The 12,937-nt window shown below is 39.9% G+C and overlaps 1 protein-coding gene across 1 annotated transcript; it reads right to left on the bottom strand.

Moving 5' to 3' along the window:
* Window positions 1-28: 28 nt before the first annotated feature.
* LOC103461044 (collagen alpha-3(IX) chain-like) lies at window positions 29-12,696 on the bottom strand. The gene is made up of 23 exons (XM_008403360.2): window positions 12,371-12,696; window positions 11,607-11,657; window positions 10,397-10,432; window positions 8,842-8,913; window positions 8,681-8,734; window positions 6,399-6,434; window positions 6,063-6,086; window positions 5,900-5,953; window positions 4,543-4,596; window positions 4,377-4,418; window positions 4,231-4,287; window positions 2,845-2,898; window positions 2,704-2,757; window positions 2,554-2,607; window positions 2,381-2,434; window positions 2,208-2,261; window positions 1,654-1,707; window positions 1,523-1,576; window positions 1,385-1,438; window positions 1,008-1,052; window positions 882-935; window positions 713-766; window positions 29-179 (listed from the first exon to the last, which is right to left on the bottom strand). The coding sequence occupies exons 1-23, from the start codon at window positions 12,434-12,436 to the stop codon at window positions 63-65; spliced, it is 1,248 nt and encodes a 415-aa protein (XP_008401582.1). The 5' UTR covers window positions 12,437-12,696; the 3' UTR covers window positions 29-62.
* Window positions 12,697-12,937: the final 241 nt, after the last annotated feature.

The raw sequence follows: 12,937 nt of genomic DNA, 5'->3' as shown, positions 1-12,937 counted from the left end.
CACACACACACACACACACACACACACACACACGCACACACACACACACAGAAACAGTAACTTCACCCTAACATATTAATAACTTGAAAAAATAACATAATAATTTGTGATTTTATGTTGCTGACCTGGAAGCCTCTTACTCCCAGAGGCCCAGAATTGCCCACTGGTCCGATTCCTCCCTGTTAGGAAGAGGCATAATCATGTGATCCTACTAGACTATTTATGAGGCTATTTCGATTCAGAGAACAGGAAATAAGCAAACTGATGCCGTCGCTGTGAAATATTTGTTATGCAGCACAGCGTGTTAGACGTTTTTTTTTTTTTGGTTTTCTGAAGACCAACTTGAGACGGAAGCTTTTCTGTGTAAGCCTTACTAAGTGGTGATTTTCTTTTCAGGTCCCTGCATGCATTCCTCCATTTCTAATTAACTATACTCGGGTACATTTGTAATTTTTTAAAAATTGCTTTTGCAGCATGTAAGTACCTGCAGAAGCCAACTGTTTGTTGTTAATCTGATGTTTGAGCTTTGGCGCTTCATATTATTTCCATTATATGCACTTATCAAGCACTCGGACATGCAAACTGGAGTAGAGAGCAGTTTTTTTTTAACATGCTGGAAAAATATTTAACAGTTTACTCTCATGGTTGTCTTGTTGCTCATCATGTTACTATATGACTGGTCAGCAGTTTATAGTGAGAGTATTTAACTTACAGCCACTCCTCTGGGACCTGCTATCCCCCTGTTTCCTGGAATGCCAATTTCACCCTGAAGAGAACAGGTTGTAGACAAGTTAGAAGATTCCTGACAGTGCGCATCTAGAGGTCATGTGACTCTGCGGAGCGGTTGATGACCCTCCCAAACAATCCCATCAGATACATACAGGAATACCTGGCTCTCCAGAGGGTCCTTGCTCCCCATTCTTCCCTGGATCACCCTGGGATAAAAAGAAGTGAGGATAAACATCTCATCTTCAAACTTCTGAGTATTTTCTTGTCAAAATACTCACGATTTGTCCTTTTGACCCCTTAGCTCCAGCTTTTCCAGGCAAACCCTTGAAAGGAAAAGAGAGGATGTTAAAACTTACAGCAGCTTTTAATCCGTCAAGAACTCTGGTTCTCAGAAAATGATACCTTTTAGTAGTTTATCTAGAAGTTACAAGTTGCATTTAACAATGCCTTAAGGATGATTCTTAAAGACATCATTGAATGCAACTTACAACTTCTCCTTGCTACATTTTTTTTAGTAAATATTATTTCAAGTGAGCAAAAAATCGAGTCTTGCTATATATATTGGCACATTTTAGTCGACATAATTACCAAACTCTGGCGCTGAATGGAGAATAAAGTGATAAATCAGAGAATAATGAGTTGATTATGTACTCACAGGAAGTCCATTTGGTCCTTTCTCTCCAACTACTCCATGGCGTCCAGGATCTCCCTGTGAGCAGAAAGAAAAACCTTCTGACCTCTCGGGCCTCGGCTTATGCAGAAGAATATTCCCGGATGAGGAGGTCCAGCTCACCTTCTCGCCATCCAGCCCCGGCGTTCCATCTTTCCCATCTCGTCCAGGTATACCCTGTAAAAATCATCAGATATGACTCTCAGATATCTAAATGTGCATCACACACTCAATTTCTCCTAATGTGAACTTACAGGCTCCCCTTTGGGTCCTGCTCCTCCCACTGCTCCTTTGGGACCAATTTTACCCTGATGAAAAATACATAACATGGACATTATTAACTAGAAGGAATATGTCTCTTATTTAAATGTTGATCTGCTGGATAAACTGAGCTGAAGCAGAAAATGTTGTTGAAGAGAGCAAATAATTAAAAATATATTAGTAGAGAATGCATACATTGAAGAGTAAGAGTAATCAGACTAATCTGATCAGTACCTACTCAGATGTACTATAAGAACATTTCTACTTTTAAAATGGCTCTTTAGTACAATTTTGTAGGTTTAAAGCTCAATAAATGTGTTTAAAACTTTGTAATATTTAATATTAGGAATTAAAAAATGTTATGGGAGAAATTACATGGTAAAAAAAGAGCTGAATGTTTTCATATGTGAATAGTTGAAACAGCACAAAGATTGCAGAAGGACAAAAAAGAACATGATCTAACTAATAGTTTAAGTGCTTTACAGCATCAGCACAATGATTGTGTGTCATATAGATGAAAATTTAAAGTTCTTGTATCTTGACTTACAATCTCTCCTTTAGGTCCCTTGAACCCCTGCGGCCCTTTTTCCCCAACGTCGCCCTGCAGACATCAGATGAAACACACCCAGCTATGCTTTGACCAGCCATCCATTCTCACTGTGAACTACCAACAAACACAGTCACTGTGATAAAAAATGAAACAAACTAGGAGTGACTCACTGTCTTTCCGATGATTCCAGCTATGCCAGGTTTGCCTCTGAAACCCGGGAAGCCCTGGAGACAAACAGAGGGAGCTGAAGTCAAACAAAGCCTCCAGACCTGTCTGATTCTTGTTGAGGGGCTGAAAGGGAAAATGAGGCAGGAAGGAGGGATCCTGCTTTAAAGATGCTTACTCTGTCCCCTGCAGATCCCATTGAGCCTTGCAGACCCCTCAGACCACGAGGGCCCTGAAACACACCATGAATGAACCATGAAAACAGGGATTAAAGATTAAATAGTTGATAAAATTTTGTATAATTTCCAGTAATGAGACAAATTCCCACCTGCAGACCAACAGTTCCTGGAACACCCGGCTGTCCCGGTGGACCTGAATCCCCCTGGAGACGACAGCGGACACTTAAAACCACCGTCAGGTAAGTCTCATAAATAACAGCTGATTTATTTGTCTCACATGTTCAGTTCACCTTCTCTCCGTTTTTTCCGGGCTCTCCTTTGTCTCCTTTGTGTCCAGTGTGTCCCTGTGTGGTGAAGCATGAATAATAAGAAGCAGGTTAGTTGACTTGGAGCGTTTAAATCCAAACAGCTAGAAATAAATTGTTGGAGCAATTCATACACGGCAAACTTACAGCCGCTGTACGCAATACAAAATAAAAGCAATCAGAGTCCTACATAAAGCGGGAAATTGGGAACATGCAATTTCATTATTTTTTAAATATACTGAAATTATGCGACCTTGTAAAATTCAAACTGTACAATTTATGTTCAAAGAAAGAAACCGTCAACTTCCACACAATATTCAAAAAATGTGTTGACACAAAGAGGACGGTTACAATTTAAAGGTCGTTATTATGCTTCCTTGTGCAGGTTGGGTAGATCGAAACAAAGCATGTTCTTTACATTTTCTGCACAAAATTATTCCTGGACAATAAGATTCTATTTTGCTCAGCTCCGCCTATTTTTAGCTCCTTTCAGAATGAGCTGTTTTAGGGCCTCTTGTCACTTTAAATCCAAAGAATCAGCTGCTGGCCACGCCCCCCAAATCAGCATTTACACTCGCACATGAAAATGGCCAACTGTTCATCTTTGAAAAGCAGAAGTCGAGCCTCATACACAAAACACAAGGAAGCAGCAAGTGGTTTCTGCATGCTAAGTCAACAACAAAACACTTGCCTTTTCCAGCAGCCATTATACAGCAGTGAAACCACCTGACCAAACATTTTGAAGCTCTGCTTGGGTTATTAGGTAACACATTGGCCTCAACTGGGGTTGCTGGTGAGCTAGGTGAGTACCTGCTGATTTGTGACGTTACATTCTGGCGGTTTTTGAAACGGGTCATTTTCCAGACACCAAAAAAACATAAACTTACAGGCAGCAACCGGGTTGGTAGGTTTTTTTAAGCACCTTGGCTGCTTTTAGAAGCAGTAGAAACACAAATGGAAGTACGAAAACATTCAAAAAGAGTTTTCATATATCAGTATGTGGAATGGACTAAATTATGGGCACAAATATAAACCAGCTTAGAAAACTAAAAATAAACTGATTTTAGCATATGTTGCATAGGATGGGTGTCCCAAAGGCCAAAATTGCTATTGTTCATGTTAATAATGTGCATTAATTGTACAGTCAATGATGGGAATGTGAGGTTTATGCGTCATTTAATGTGGAAATACTTTAAGAGTTTAACTTGTTTATGGCTGAGAGGGGCAGACAATAATAGCATCTTCTATCTTCTGCCTGGTTCTTTTTGAAAAATGTGTCAAATTGCATGTCAATTGGCATTACTATTTGTCTTGCTCCTGTTTTTACTTTTTATTGTCTATTTGAAAAAAATGATTAAATGAACTTTGTACCTTAAATCCTGGCATCCCGGGCGGGCCAGGGGGACCAGGAGGACAGATAGCAGGACACTGAAGACGACAGAGACATGATGCATTCTCAGTTTGAAAAACCCATATTCAGATGACAGAGTTTGAGGTGTGCAGTGCAGACATCTTACCAGAAGGTCACCATTAAGATCTTGAAGAGAGCCAGGAAGCCCCTGATGGAGGGAAAAATGCACAGATCACATCTGTTTCATTTCCTGCATCACTGTATTGTTTGGTTCCCATTTAGCCACCAGCTGGAAGCAGCAGCAGATATGGTGTGATCATAATTGCACTTACCGGGGGTCCATCAGGGCCAGGAGGTCCTGGAAGTCCTGGAAGACCCTCTGGACCCTAACAGATTATAAAAGCACGTTTTCAGCAGCTCTGATTAAAACATTAAAGTCCTGACTCTTTATGTTCAACCTGATCTAATCTCACTTTGGTGCAAAGCTTAAGGTCCATCTCTAAAATAAATCTTACAGTAACGTTGGGTAATTTAAAGCCGATTTACAATGCCTTGTATTCAAACCGTTCCATTGCAGCTGTAGATGAATATTTTGGATCACTCACTGTCTTGGAGCTAATCCTGCGACCAATTTTTAATGATGCACTGAAATGAAAATTTGGGCCGATGTCCAATATTTACCAACATTATATAGACTATATGAATTTCATTAGCCTTTCGATACTTTCTCTCCAAAATCCTGAGCTCCATCACATGACCATCATCAGTGTCACATGACCAGTCTCCTTCTCCTCATTAAGAAACAAATGGCAACAAGACAGAAATAAGTATCGGTTATTAATATCAGCACAGTTTTATTTATTGAACAGATATCGATATGTTAAAAGATGACTAATATGAACCGATACCAATGTTATAATATGCACCTCTCCTAAGATTCAAGTCCTTCAGCGCATTTCCTGTTTAGAGGCCTGTTCATTTTCTTTCTCTGTCTTTGCCGTTGTGAAGTTAAAGACTAAAAATTGTCCTGTCTGATTCTTCAACCTAAGCTGTGAATCTCTGCAGCTCCTCCAGAGTTACCAAGAAGTTCTGATTGACGCTCTTCTCGCTCTTGCTGTCAGCTTAGGTGGACAGACATGTTTTAGTTGGCTTGTAATTGTGCCATAATTTGTTTTTAAGAAGATTGATTGATATGTTTAAAGCTTTGGATGACCTAACCCTGTTTTAAACTTCTCCACAACTTGAAGTGTTTCTTTGCCTTCATGAAGCTGATTATTGATTAATGCTCCCTAACAAACCTCTAACACTTTCACGGAATAGATATCTTTATACAGACGTGGACTCTGCTTGCTTATCTCATTCCTGCTTAGAGGCATCACATTAATGGGGGCTGAATATATATGCATATCACACCTGAGATTTCTATTTACAAAAAAATCTGTAAGCGATGTGCCCTCTTCCATCCTTTTCACACTTGTCTATGTTGGTCTATCACATAAAATCCAATTATAATGTATTGATAATGTGAAAAAGGTCAGATTTATACATTTTTAAAGCACTGTAATGATCACTTTCCTGCACCTTTATGCTGAAAATAGCCTCTTGTTTAATAGAAATTCCTCCTCAGAGAACGAAGCTCAATTATGACCTTCTGAAATATCCTTAACCCCGAGTATGAGACGGACTCACTGCTGCTCCCTGGGGTCCGACTCCGCCCGGCAACCCATTGGTCCCAGGTAATCCCTACAAACAAAAGTGTTTGTGTTGAACGCATCAAAGTGCAACAAACACAAGCTCCCAGGGTGCAATCAGAAAACGTAATGAGATTGTTTCAAAGGAAATGTTCACTCACTGGGGCTCCTGGTCTCCCCCTGCCCTACGGAAGACACAAGAAGACAAATTAAGTCACACCAAGAACCGGGATTTTACTGATAAAAACAACATCCGTTATATGGTTTTTACCCTGCAGCTAAAGTGCTCTGAATTTCAGTGGTTTTTTGCTATAAATTAGATGTCAGCTTCAGATACTGAAAGACAAGCAGCAGCATCCATATCCTCTATCTGGTCGTGTGTTTAGAGCTGATTTTCCACGGCATGAACATATCCAGTGTTTCACTGCAGCAGCTTCATTCAGAATTACTCAAAGAGAAACATCTGCTGTAGGTGTAAAGTGTGTGTGATTGCTTACAGAAGGTCCAGGTGGCCCCGAAGGTCCAGCTTCACCCTGTAGCCAACGAGAGAAAATCACCGACAAATCCAGGTGGTTTACAGTAAAAACTGCAGGAAGTAGCACCATTAGTGCTCATATGAAGCAGTGAATGGTCTGGTGCAGCTAATCTGTCAAATATTCTGACTAAACATTTAGTATTGTTTACTCTGTTGATTCTTGAAATTTAAAATTGTTAGTGATTTTCTGCATAACACTGAACTAAAGGAATGAAGCCTTTTCAGGAGGCTGTTGGACTTGGATCCAGTTCCGTTTGGTTGAGTCCATTTATTCTCTTCCAAAAAACCCCCCAAAAAAACAATGTTAATATCAGGATTTGTGCTTGATTTTTTTTTTTCTTTTAGAGTAGCCTTATAAATATCGGGTTTTTTCCCCCACTCCTTCAAGACAAGTCATCCTCTTAAAACATGATGCATTTTTAGCCATTCAGCAGTAGATAGACATGCTGGTGTGATCTGGGAAATCGTCCTGCTGAATAATCTGGGAGAATTTGAACTTATGGTCACAAACTGATGGCTGGATTTTCTCCTGCAGGGTTTCCTGATGTCTGGTAGGAAGCAGACCTCAATGTCGTCCAGATCCAAAGCAATCCAACGCGCTACAATCGTCACATTTGACTCTAGGTATGATGTTATTTTCCTGAAATGCTTTGTGTATTCTAATTGTTGAATCATGAACACTGATTTTTACTTAAGCAATTGAGGCCTGCGGTGTTGTAGACATTGATCTGGATCAACTGTTGAAGCTCTAATTTTGGTCGACTGCTCACTCCAGGAACAATCTGTCCCATTGTTCTCCATTTTGGATAATGGTTCTCACAGTGGTTCACTTTAAAAACTAAAGCTTTAGAAATGACTTTACAATCCTTTCCAGACATATACATGTGAATGACTTTGTTTCCCATCTGCTCTTGAATTTCTGTAGTTTGAGACATGATATGTTGCTCTTTGAGATTTCTGGCCTACTTCATGTTGTCAGACTCTTTCTGTTTAGGTGGCAAACATTCTGACTTTGTGTGGCTTGTGAAACTGAACTGCAGGAAATGTGATTAAAACGATCAGTTTTTAGTTTAACCAGGGGAAAGGATTCATTTCGACATCGGGCCAGGTCGGTTCAGATACTTTTTTTTTCACCACATATATCATGTATTTGACAATCTGAGACGTTAAAGTGTGACCAAAAAAACAAACGAAGAAGAAATATGTAAAGAGGCAAATACTTTTTCACAGCACTTTACATAAATGTACATAGACCACGTAAGAGTTGTCACAAAATAATAATTTTAGGTGAAAAATGATGGGATTACTGAAATACAAGTTTGTTAGCTGTATCCTAGCTTAGCTTGAGGTCAACACAGCCCACTTAAATGTGTGAAAAGGTTTTCAAAAGCTATTATTGTCACTGTAGTGTGTTAAAAAAATAATGGTGGTAGAAATAGTCAAATGAACTCATCACTTGCTGGAGCAGCTGCTCATCACACTTTCTAGTTCCTGTTGATTTTAACATTTCCTCTACAATTAGGTTTAGAAATGTAAAAACTGCTTGCTTCGACTTATTAACATATTACCTAGCTTAATTTCCAATAACTCGCCTTATTTTGAAGGCCTTTCTGTTCTTCATTTTAAATGAAAACTTAAAACAAATGTTCACCAATTTTTATTTTTTATCTAATTCTCATAAATCTGTGTTGCATCTAAACTTTGCGTCACCCTTAATCACTCAGAGCCGGCCGTCACAGTGTGGTTATCTGTGTAATTAGCGACGCGAGTTAAAGCTGGCTTCCTCATTAAGTCTGCTAATTAGCTGGGAGGGGGCAGCAGTCACTGATTCTCTGTTATTTCATAAATCTGATGAATTGTGAAAACTATAAGTCTTCTTAAATTACAGGATGTTGTCTTAATGACCATTCAGTGTTTATGGGTTTCCTTTAGAAAAGCGATTCATATCTTCTACTTTTTTTTTTTTGCGAGAAATGGGTCAGATTCCAGGCCGGATTAGGGAGAAGCAGAAAATTTAACCTCATCCTGATCCCTCATTAAAAATATTCTCAACCAAGAAGTTGAGCCAATTAGACAAATTTAAGTTGACAGAGAGCAGAGGCCTCGTGCCTGTTAAAGCCTGTGGGTTTAACAGAACCAGAACAACCTGCTGATGGTTGCTGACTTCAGCTGGTTGACACAGGAAAAGGTAAAATCTTCTACTTGTATCCTAAAACATGTGAGAGGTTCAGAAGATGCACTCACCGCTTCCCCTGGGGGTCCGTCTCTGCCGGCAGGACCATCAGGACCGGTCAAACCCTAGAGATGAATAGCAGCATCATTACTTGTTCGTCTTTTTAGATAACCTCACCAACCTGCAGCTTTCTTGTGTAATTCTGTAAGACTTGAGGATTTTGGACCCTTACATCAATTCCTGGAAGTCCTGGCAGACCTGGTTTTCCTGGTCCTCCTGGTATTCCTGCTTTCCCTTTTGGGCCCTGCAAACAATCCAGGAGAAATTTAATAACATGTTTTCCCAGCAGATTAATGTGTACATGTTCACAACGCAAACAAAAAAAGTATTTTTGTGTGCACCTGCATAATCCTCAGAAGTGCTTTTTGTCACTTTGTTGTAGTGTACTGATGCAACGTAGGCAGAATTGAGAGATGAATAATATAGAGATAAAATGTATCATATTTTTGAAGTATTTAATACAATAACAATTTTAAAAATCTCTATTAGAGAGGCAGCTGCATCATTAAACAGCTGACAGCTAATGCATTCAGTCATATTTTCATATGCTATTGATGGATTGCAGTGACTCAGCACCGTTGCCCTGCAGCAGGAAGCTTCTTGGTCTTTCTGCATGGAGTTTGCATGTTCTGCCCTGCGATGGACTTTGACCTGTCCAGGTTGGACCCGCCTGTCCTAATGGCTGCTGGAAACTGGCAACAGCTCTCTGTGACCTTACAACAACAAGCGAATCTAGACAACGGATGATATTTACAAATGCTTGAACCATCTGTGGTAGAAACAGTTTCAAACAGCGACGTCAGTCAGTTTTTTGAGTTTTACAAATGCTATCAGTTTGTCAGAGTAGTTTTACTGCACTGTACTTTTAACTTCTACTTGTCTAATAATATTTTTAAGCATTGCGACTCAGGTGCTGCTTCAAGCTGGTCCTTCACCTCCAGTAACTTCACTCAATGACAAACAAAGATGCTTTAACCAAAAATGCACCATTTCGTTGTCAAAGTGGGGTTTCTTGTTTCTACACAGGCTTCAATGTTCTAATTTTATTTCCTATTTAATAAACCTTTGCTACTTGGAGGTCAGGTAAATGGTGTAAATCGTCACTGGTAGTACTTTGCGTTATTCTGACGTACTGATGTCATAATTATTGGTTTCAGATGCTTTACGTTGTGGAAAAGTGAGATTAGGAAACGTGTGTTTCCTCGGCCTGAATTTGTTCCTTTGTAATAATTTATTCTTTATTTTAGTTTGTATTATACCAGATCATTGTAGCATCAGATGCTATTAGCAAACACTCAGTACTTCTGCAACCTTTTTGCCAAATATGTTTTTTACTCTTGTGTGTTTTGATAAATTTTTACTTTTACTTGAGCAAAATATATTAAATAGTTTTTTGACTGTCACCTCACCTTTGAGTTTATTGTTAGCACAATAAATCACGAGATACATTTGTTTCCTGTAATAATAAATAACAACATAATTGGCCCTCCTTAACATAATCTCCTGGAGAAATGGAAACTTTTCTTTGTATCTCATCTCTACACAGCCTTCAAATCAATAACTTTTATATTTACATCATGGCTGCGTTAATAGGAAAATCTGAAAAAAAGGTTTAAAATAGTTTTTAAAAATGATTTTAACTTATTGCAGCGGGACATGAAAATGTCACATCTCTAAATAAAACCTCTTGTGTCCTTCCAGTTTGTCGTGATGACTGGATTACTTACAGCTTTCCCTGGCAACCCAGGAGGTCCTGGTTTCCCCTGACAACCAGACAAAAAGAAAAGGTACGTTAGATTTCTTTTACAGCATTTTCAGTGTTAAACAAAATGACTTCCTCTCAGGTGTGCAGCTTTCCAGCGGTTGGCTGCGTATTAATCCTGCATAGTCCAAGCTAGGAGTATCAGCTGCTGCACTGTTCAGTCTTTAACTTCTCTGCCAGCGGAGAACAAACGGCTCCAAGCAGAAGCGACGCAGACTGGTCACATGTTCAGACCCTTGGTGCGGTCTGAAGACGGTGCGGGGAGGAGGTGCGAGCTGAAACCCTAGATGCTCTCACAGGGCTGGGGAATGTATGAATGGGTCGTCTGTGTGCCCAAAGTTTACTGGAGACGTAAAAATATTCAGAGCTAAAACGGGATGAAATGTTCTGATATCGGTGATGTTTAAAAAAAGCAAACGGTTCTTCTGTGTTAAACAAATCTGAGAATTTATAGTTAAAAACACAATGGAAGCAAAATCACATATAAATAAATGCGTGGGATAATAAAGATTAGGGATGAGTATTTTAGTGTATTTCAGTAAGATGATGCAATAAAATGAAATTATTTAACCAAGATTCACAGTTGTTAAGTAAGAACAATAAACCCAGACTTTTGAGACACACCTTTAAGCCCTGCCTACCCAAATTCAACAGGTAATTGTTTAATAAATGCAGGCGGAGTAGCAGGAGGAGTTAGACTGATGAAACGTTTCTTTTTTTTTTTTAGACATTTTACTCCATTTATGCACAAGCAAGAAAGAGAAAAGCAACTGGAATCTAAAATTAAAAATGCACCCTGAGAAAATGTTCTAATTTGTAGCTAGATGGAAGCCACTGATAACGAAGAGAGGCTTTCACACTAAATCCAAACTTCTGCAGTCGTTATACAACACAAAATAAATAACTAAGCATTGGTCATTGAGGTCTGTTAAAAATAATTACAAGTGAGAGAGTGGTTAGCCAGTTTGAGGCATAGAGAAAACGGCAAACATACCTTCGCTTGTGCCACCGAATCATAAATAATGTAAGAACTGCAGAGTCTTTCTGAGGCAGAAGTTTGTTTTTCCAATAGTTTAGTGAGAGTTTAATGAGAGCCAGTTAGTCTGATCAGTACTGGTTTACAGTCCAGGTTCCAGACAAACTCCAACAGCACATCTAGTATCTGGTCAACTCACATCAGTGCCGTCCCTTCCTGCTTGTCCTGGCGGTCCTTGGGGGCCAGGCCTCTGCAAGATAAAACACAATAAAGCTGGAATCTTGTGCCTGAAATACTTTAAGAACCGCAAAAAATAAAATAAAGTCTAGATATGATAGGCAAATGTTATCATTTCAGAACTCTCAACAAGATGGGTTCTATTCAAATCCAGGAATATAGAATCAAATAAATCCCAATACAAAGCAACAAAACACTGTGAAAACGATTCGGAGAATTCAAACAGATCATGCTTTAAACCTCCTGTGTTAATAGTATTCTACATTAAAATATCAGTGTTTCTTTTGCTCAGATTATTGAATAAATGAGCCTCTTTGAAGACTTTGCAGAACTGAGCTGCTGCATGAACAGAGGCTGCATTGTGTGCACTGATCTCCAGTCTGCACATTCCACAGGTCCAGGGGAAACGTTTACCTCCGACTGCTGCAGCTGCCGAGCAACCGGTTCACATTTTCTCATCAAATGAACAGATTCATGGTTTAAAACTGCAAAAATGCGCATACATGGAACACGGAACAGAATCGTAGCTCTGTTCTTTCATTGAGACTTTTCTGAATTTGAATTCAATTGAATGCAGAAAGTGCAGGTAAACACATAATCATTACAAGAAAGCAGAGATGCAAATATAAATAAGGCCTTTGAGTAATCATCCTCACAACACGAGGAAGCCATCACCACACTGAGATACGCAGCAGGTGTGTGCAGCAGCTGCCTGACGAGCCTCACCTGGGCTGAGGAGGACGACAGCAGCTGGCACAGGAAGAGCACCCAAAGAGCAGAGAACACCGTCATCGTCCGCGCTCGTCCTCACAAGCCAGCGTTTAATGGAAAAGAGTTCAAATCCTCCGGACTCTTCTCCTTCACCCCCAGCAGCGGAGCCTTCCTTCACCTGACGGCGCGCAGCTCCTGAATGGCTTTCTCTTTGCTCCCAGATTAACCCGAGCCTCCAGCTCCGGCTGTCCACACACAGGGGTGAGGGCGGCAGAGGAGGGGGGCGCCCAGCTTGGACTCCCAAGAAAGTGGGCTGAGCTAAAACAAAAAGGTTAAAAAAAACATCAGCTGACCAATCAGAAAGTAGCCAAAAACAAACGGAATGAGGACGTTTCATTTTGTCAGCTTTCAACCACAAACTTTGAGCTACTTTGTCTGGATTTCTGAGTGACAGAGCAACAAGACGTAATTCATAACATGAAGGGAAATCCATCCATCCATCCATCCATCCATCCATCCATCCATCCATCCATCCATCCATCCATCCATCCATCCATCCATCCATCCATCCATCCATCCATC

Source organism: Poecilia reticulata, unplaced genomic scaffold (genome assembly GCF_000633615.1).
Source record: "Poecilia reticulata strain Guanapo unplaced genomic scaffold, Guppy_female_1.0+MT scaffold_504, whole genome shotgun sequence".
In the NCBI taxonomy this organism is placed as follows: Eukaryota; Metazoa; Chordata; class Actinopteri; order Cyprinodontiformes; family Poeciliidae; genus Poecilia; species Poecilia reticulata.
The sequence above is the reverse complement of the archived record's forward strand: the minus strand, read 5'-3'. Positions and strand labels throughout refer to the sequence as shown.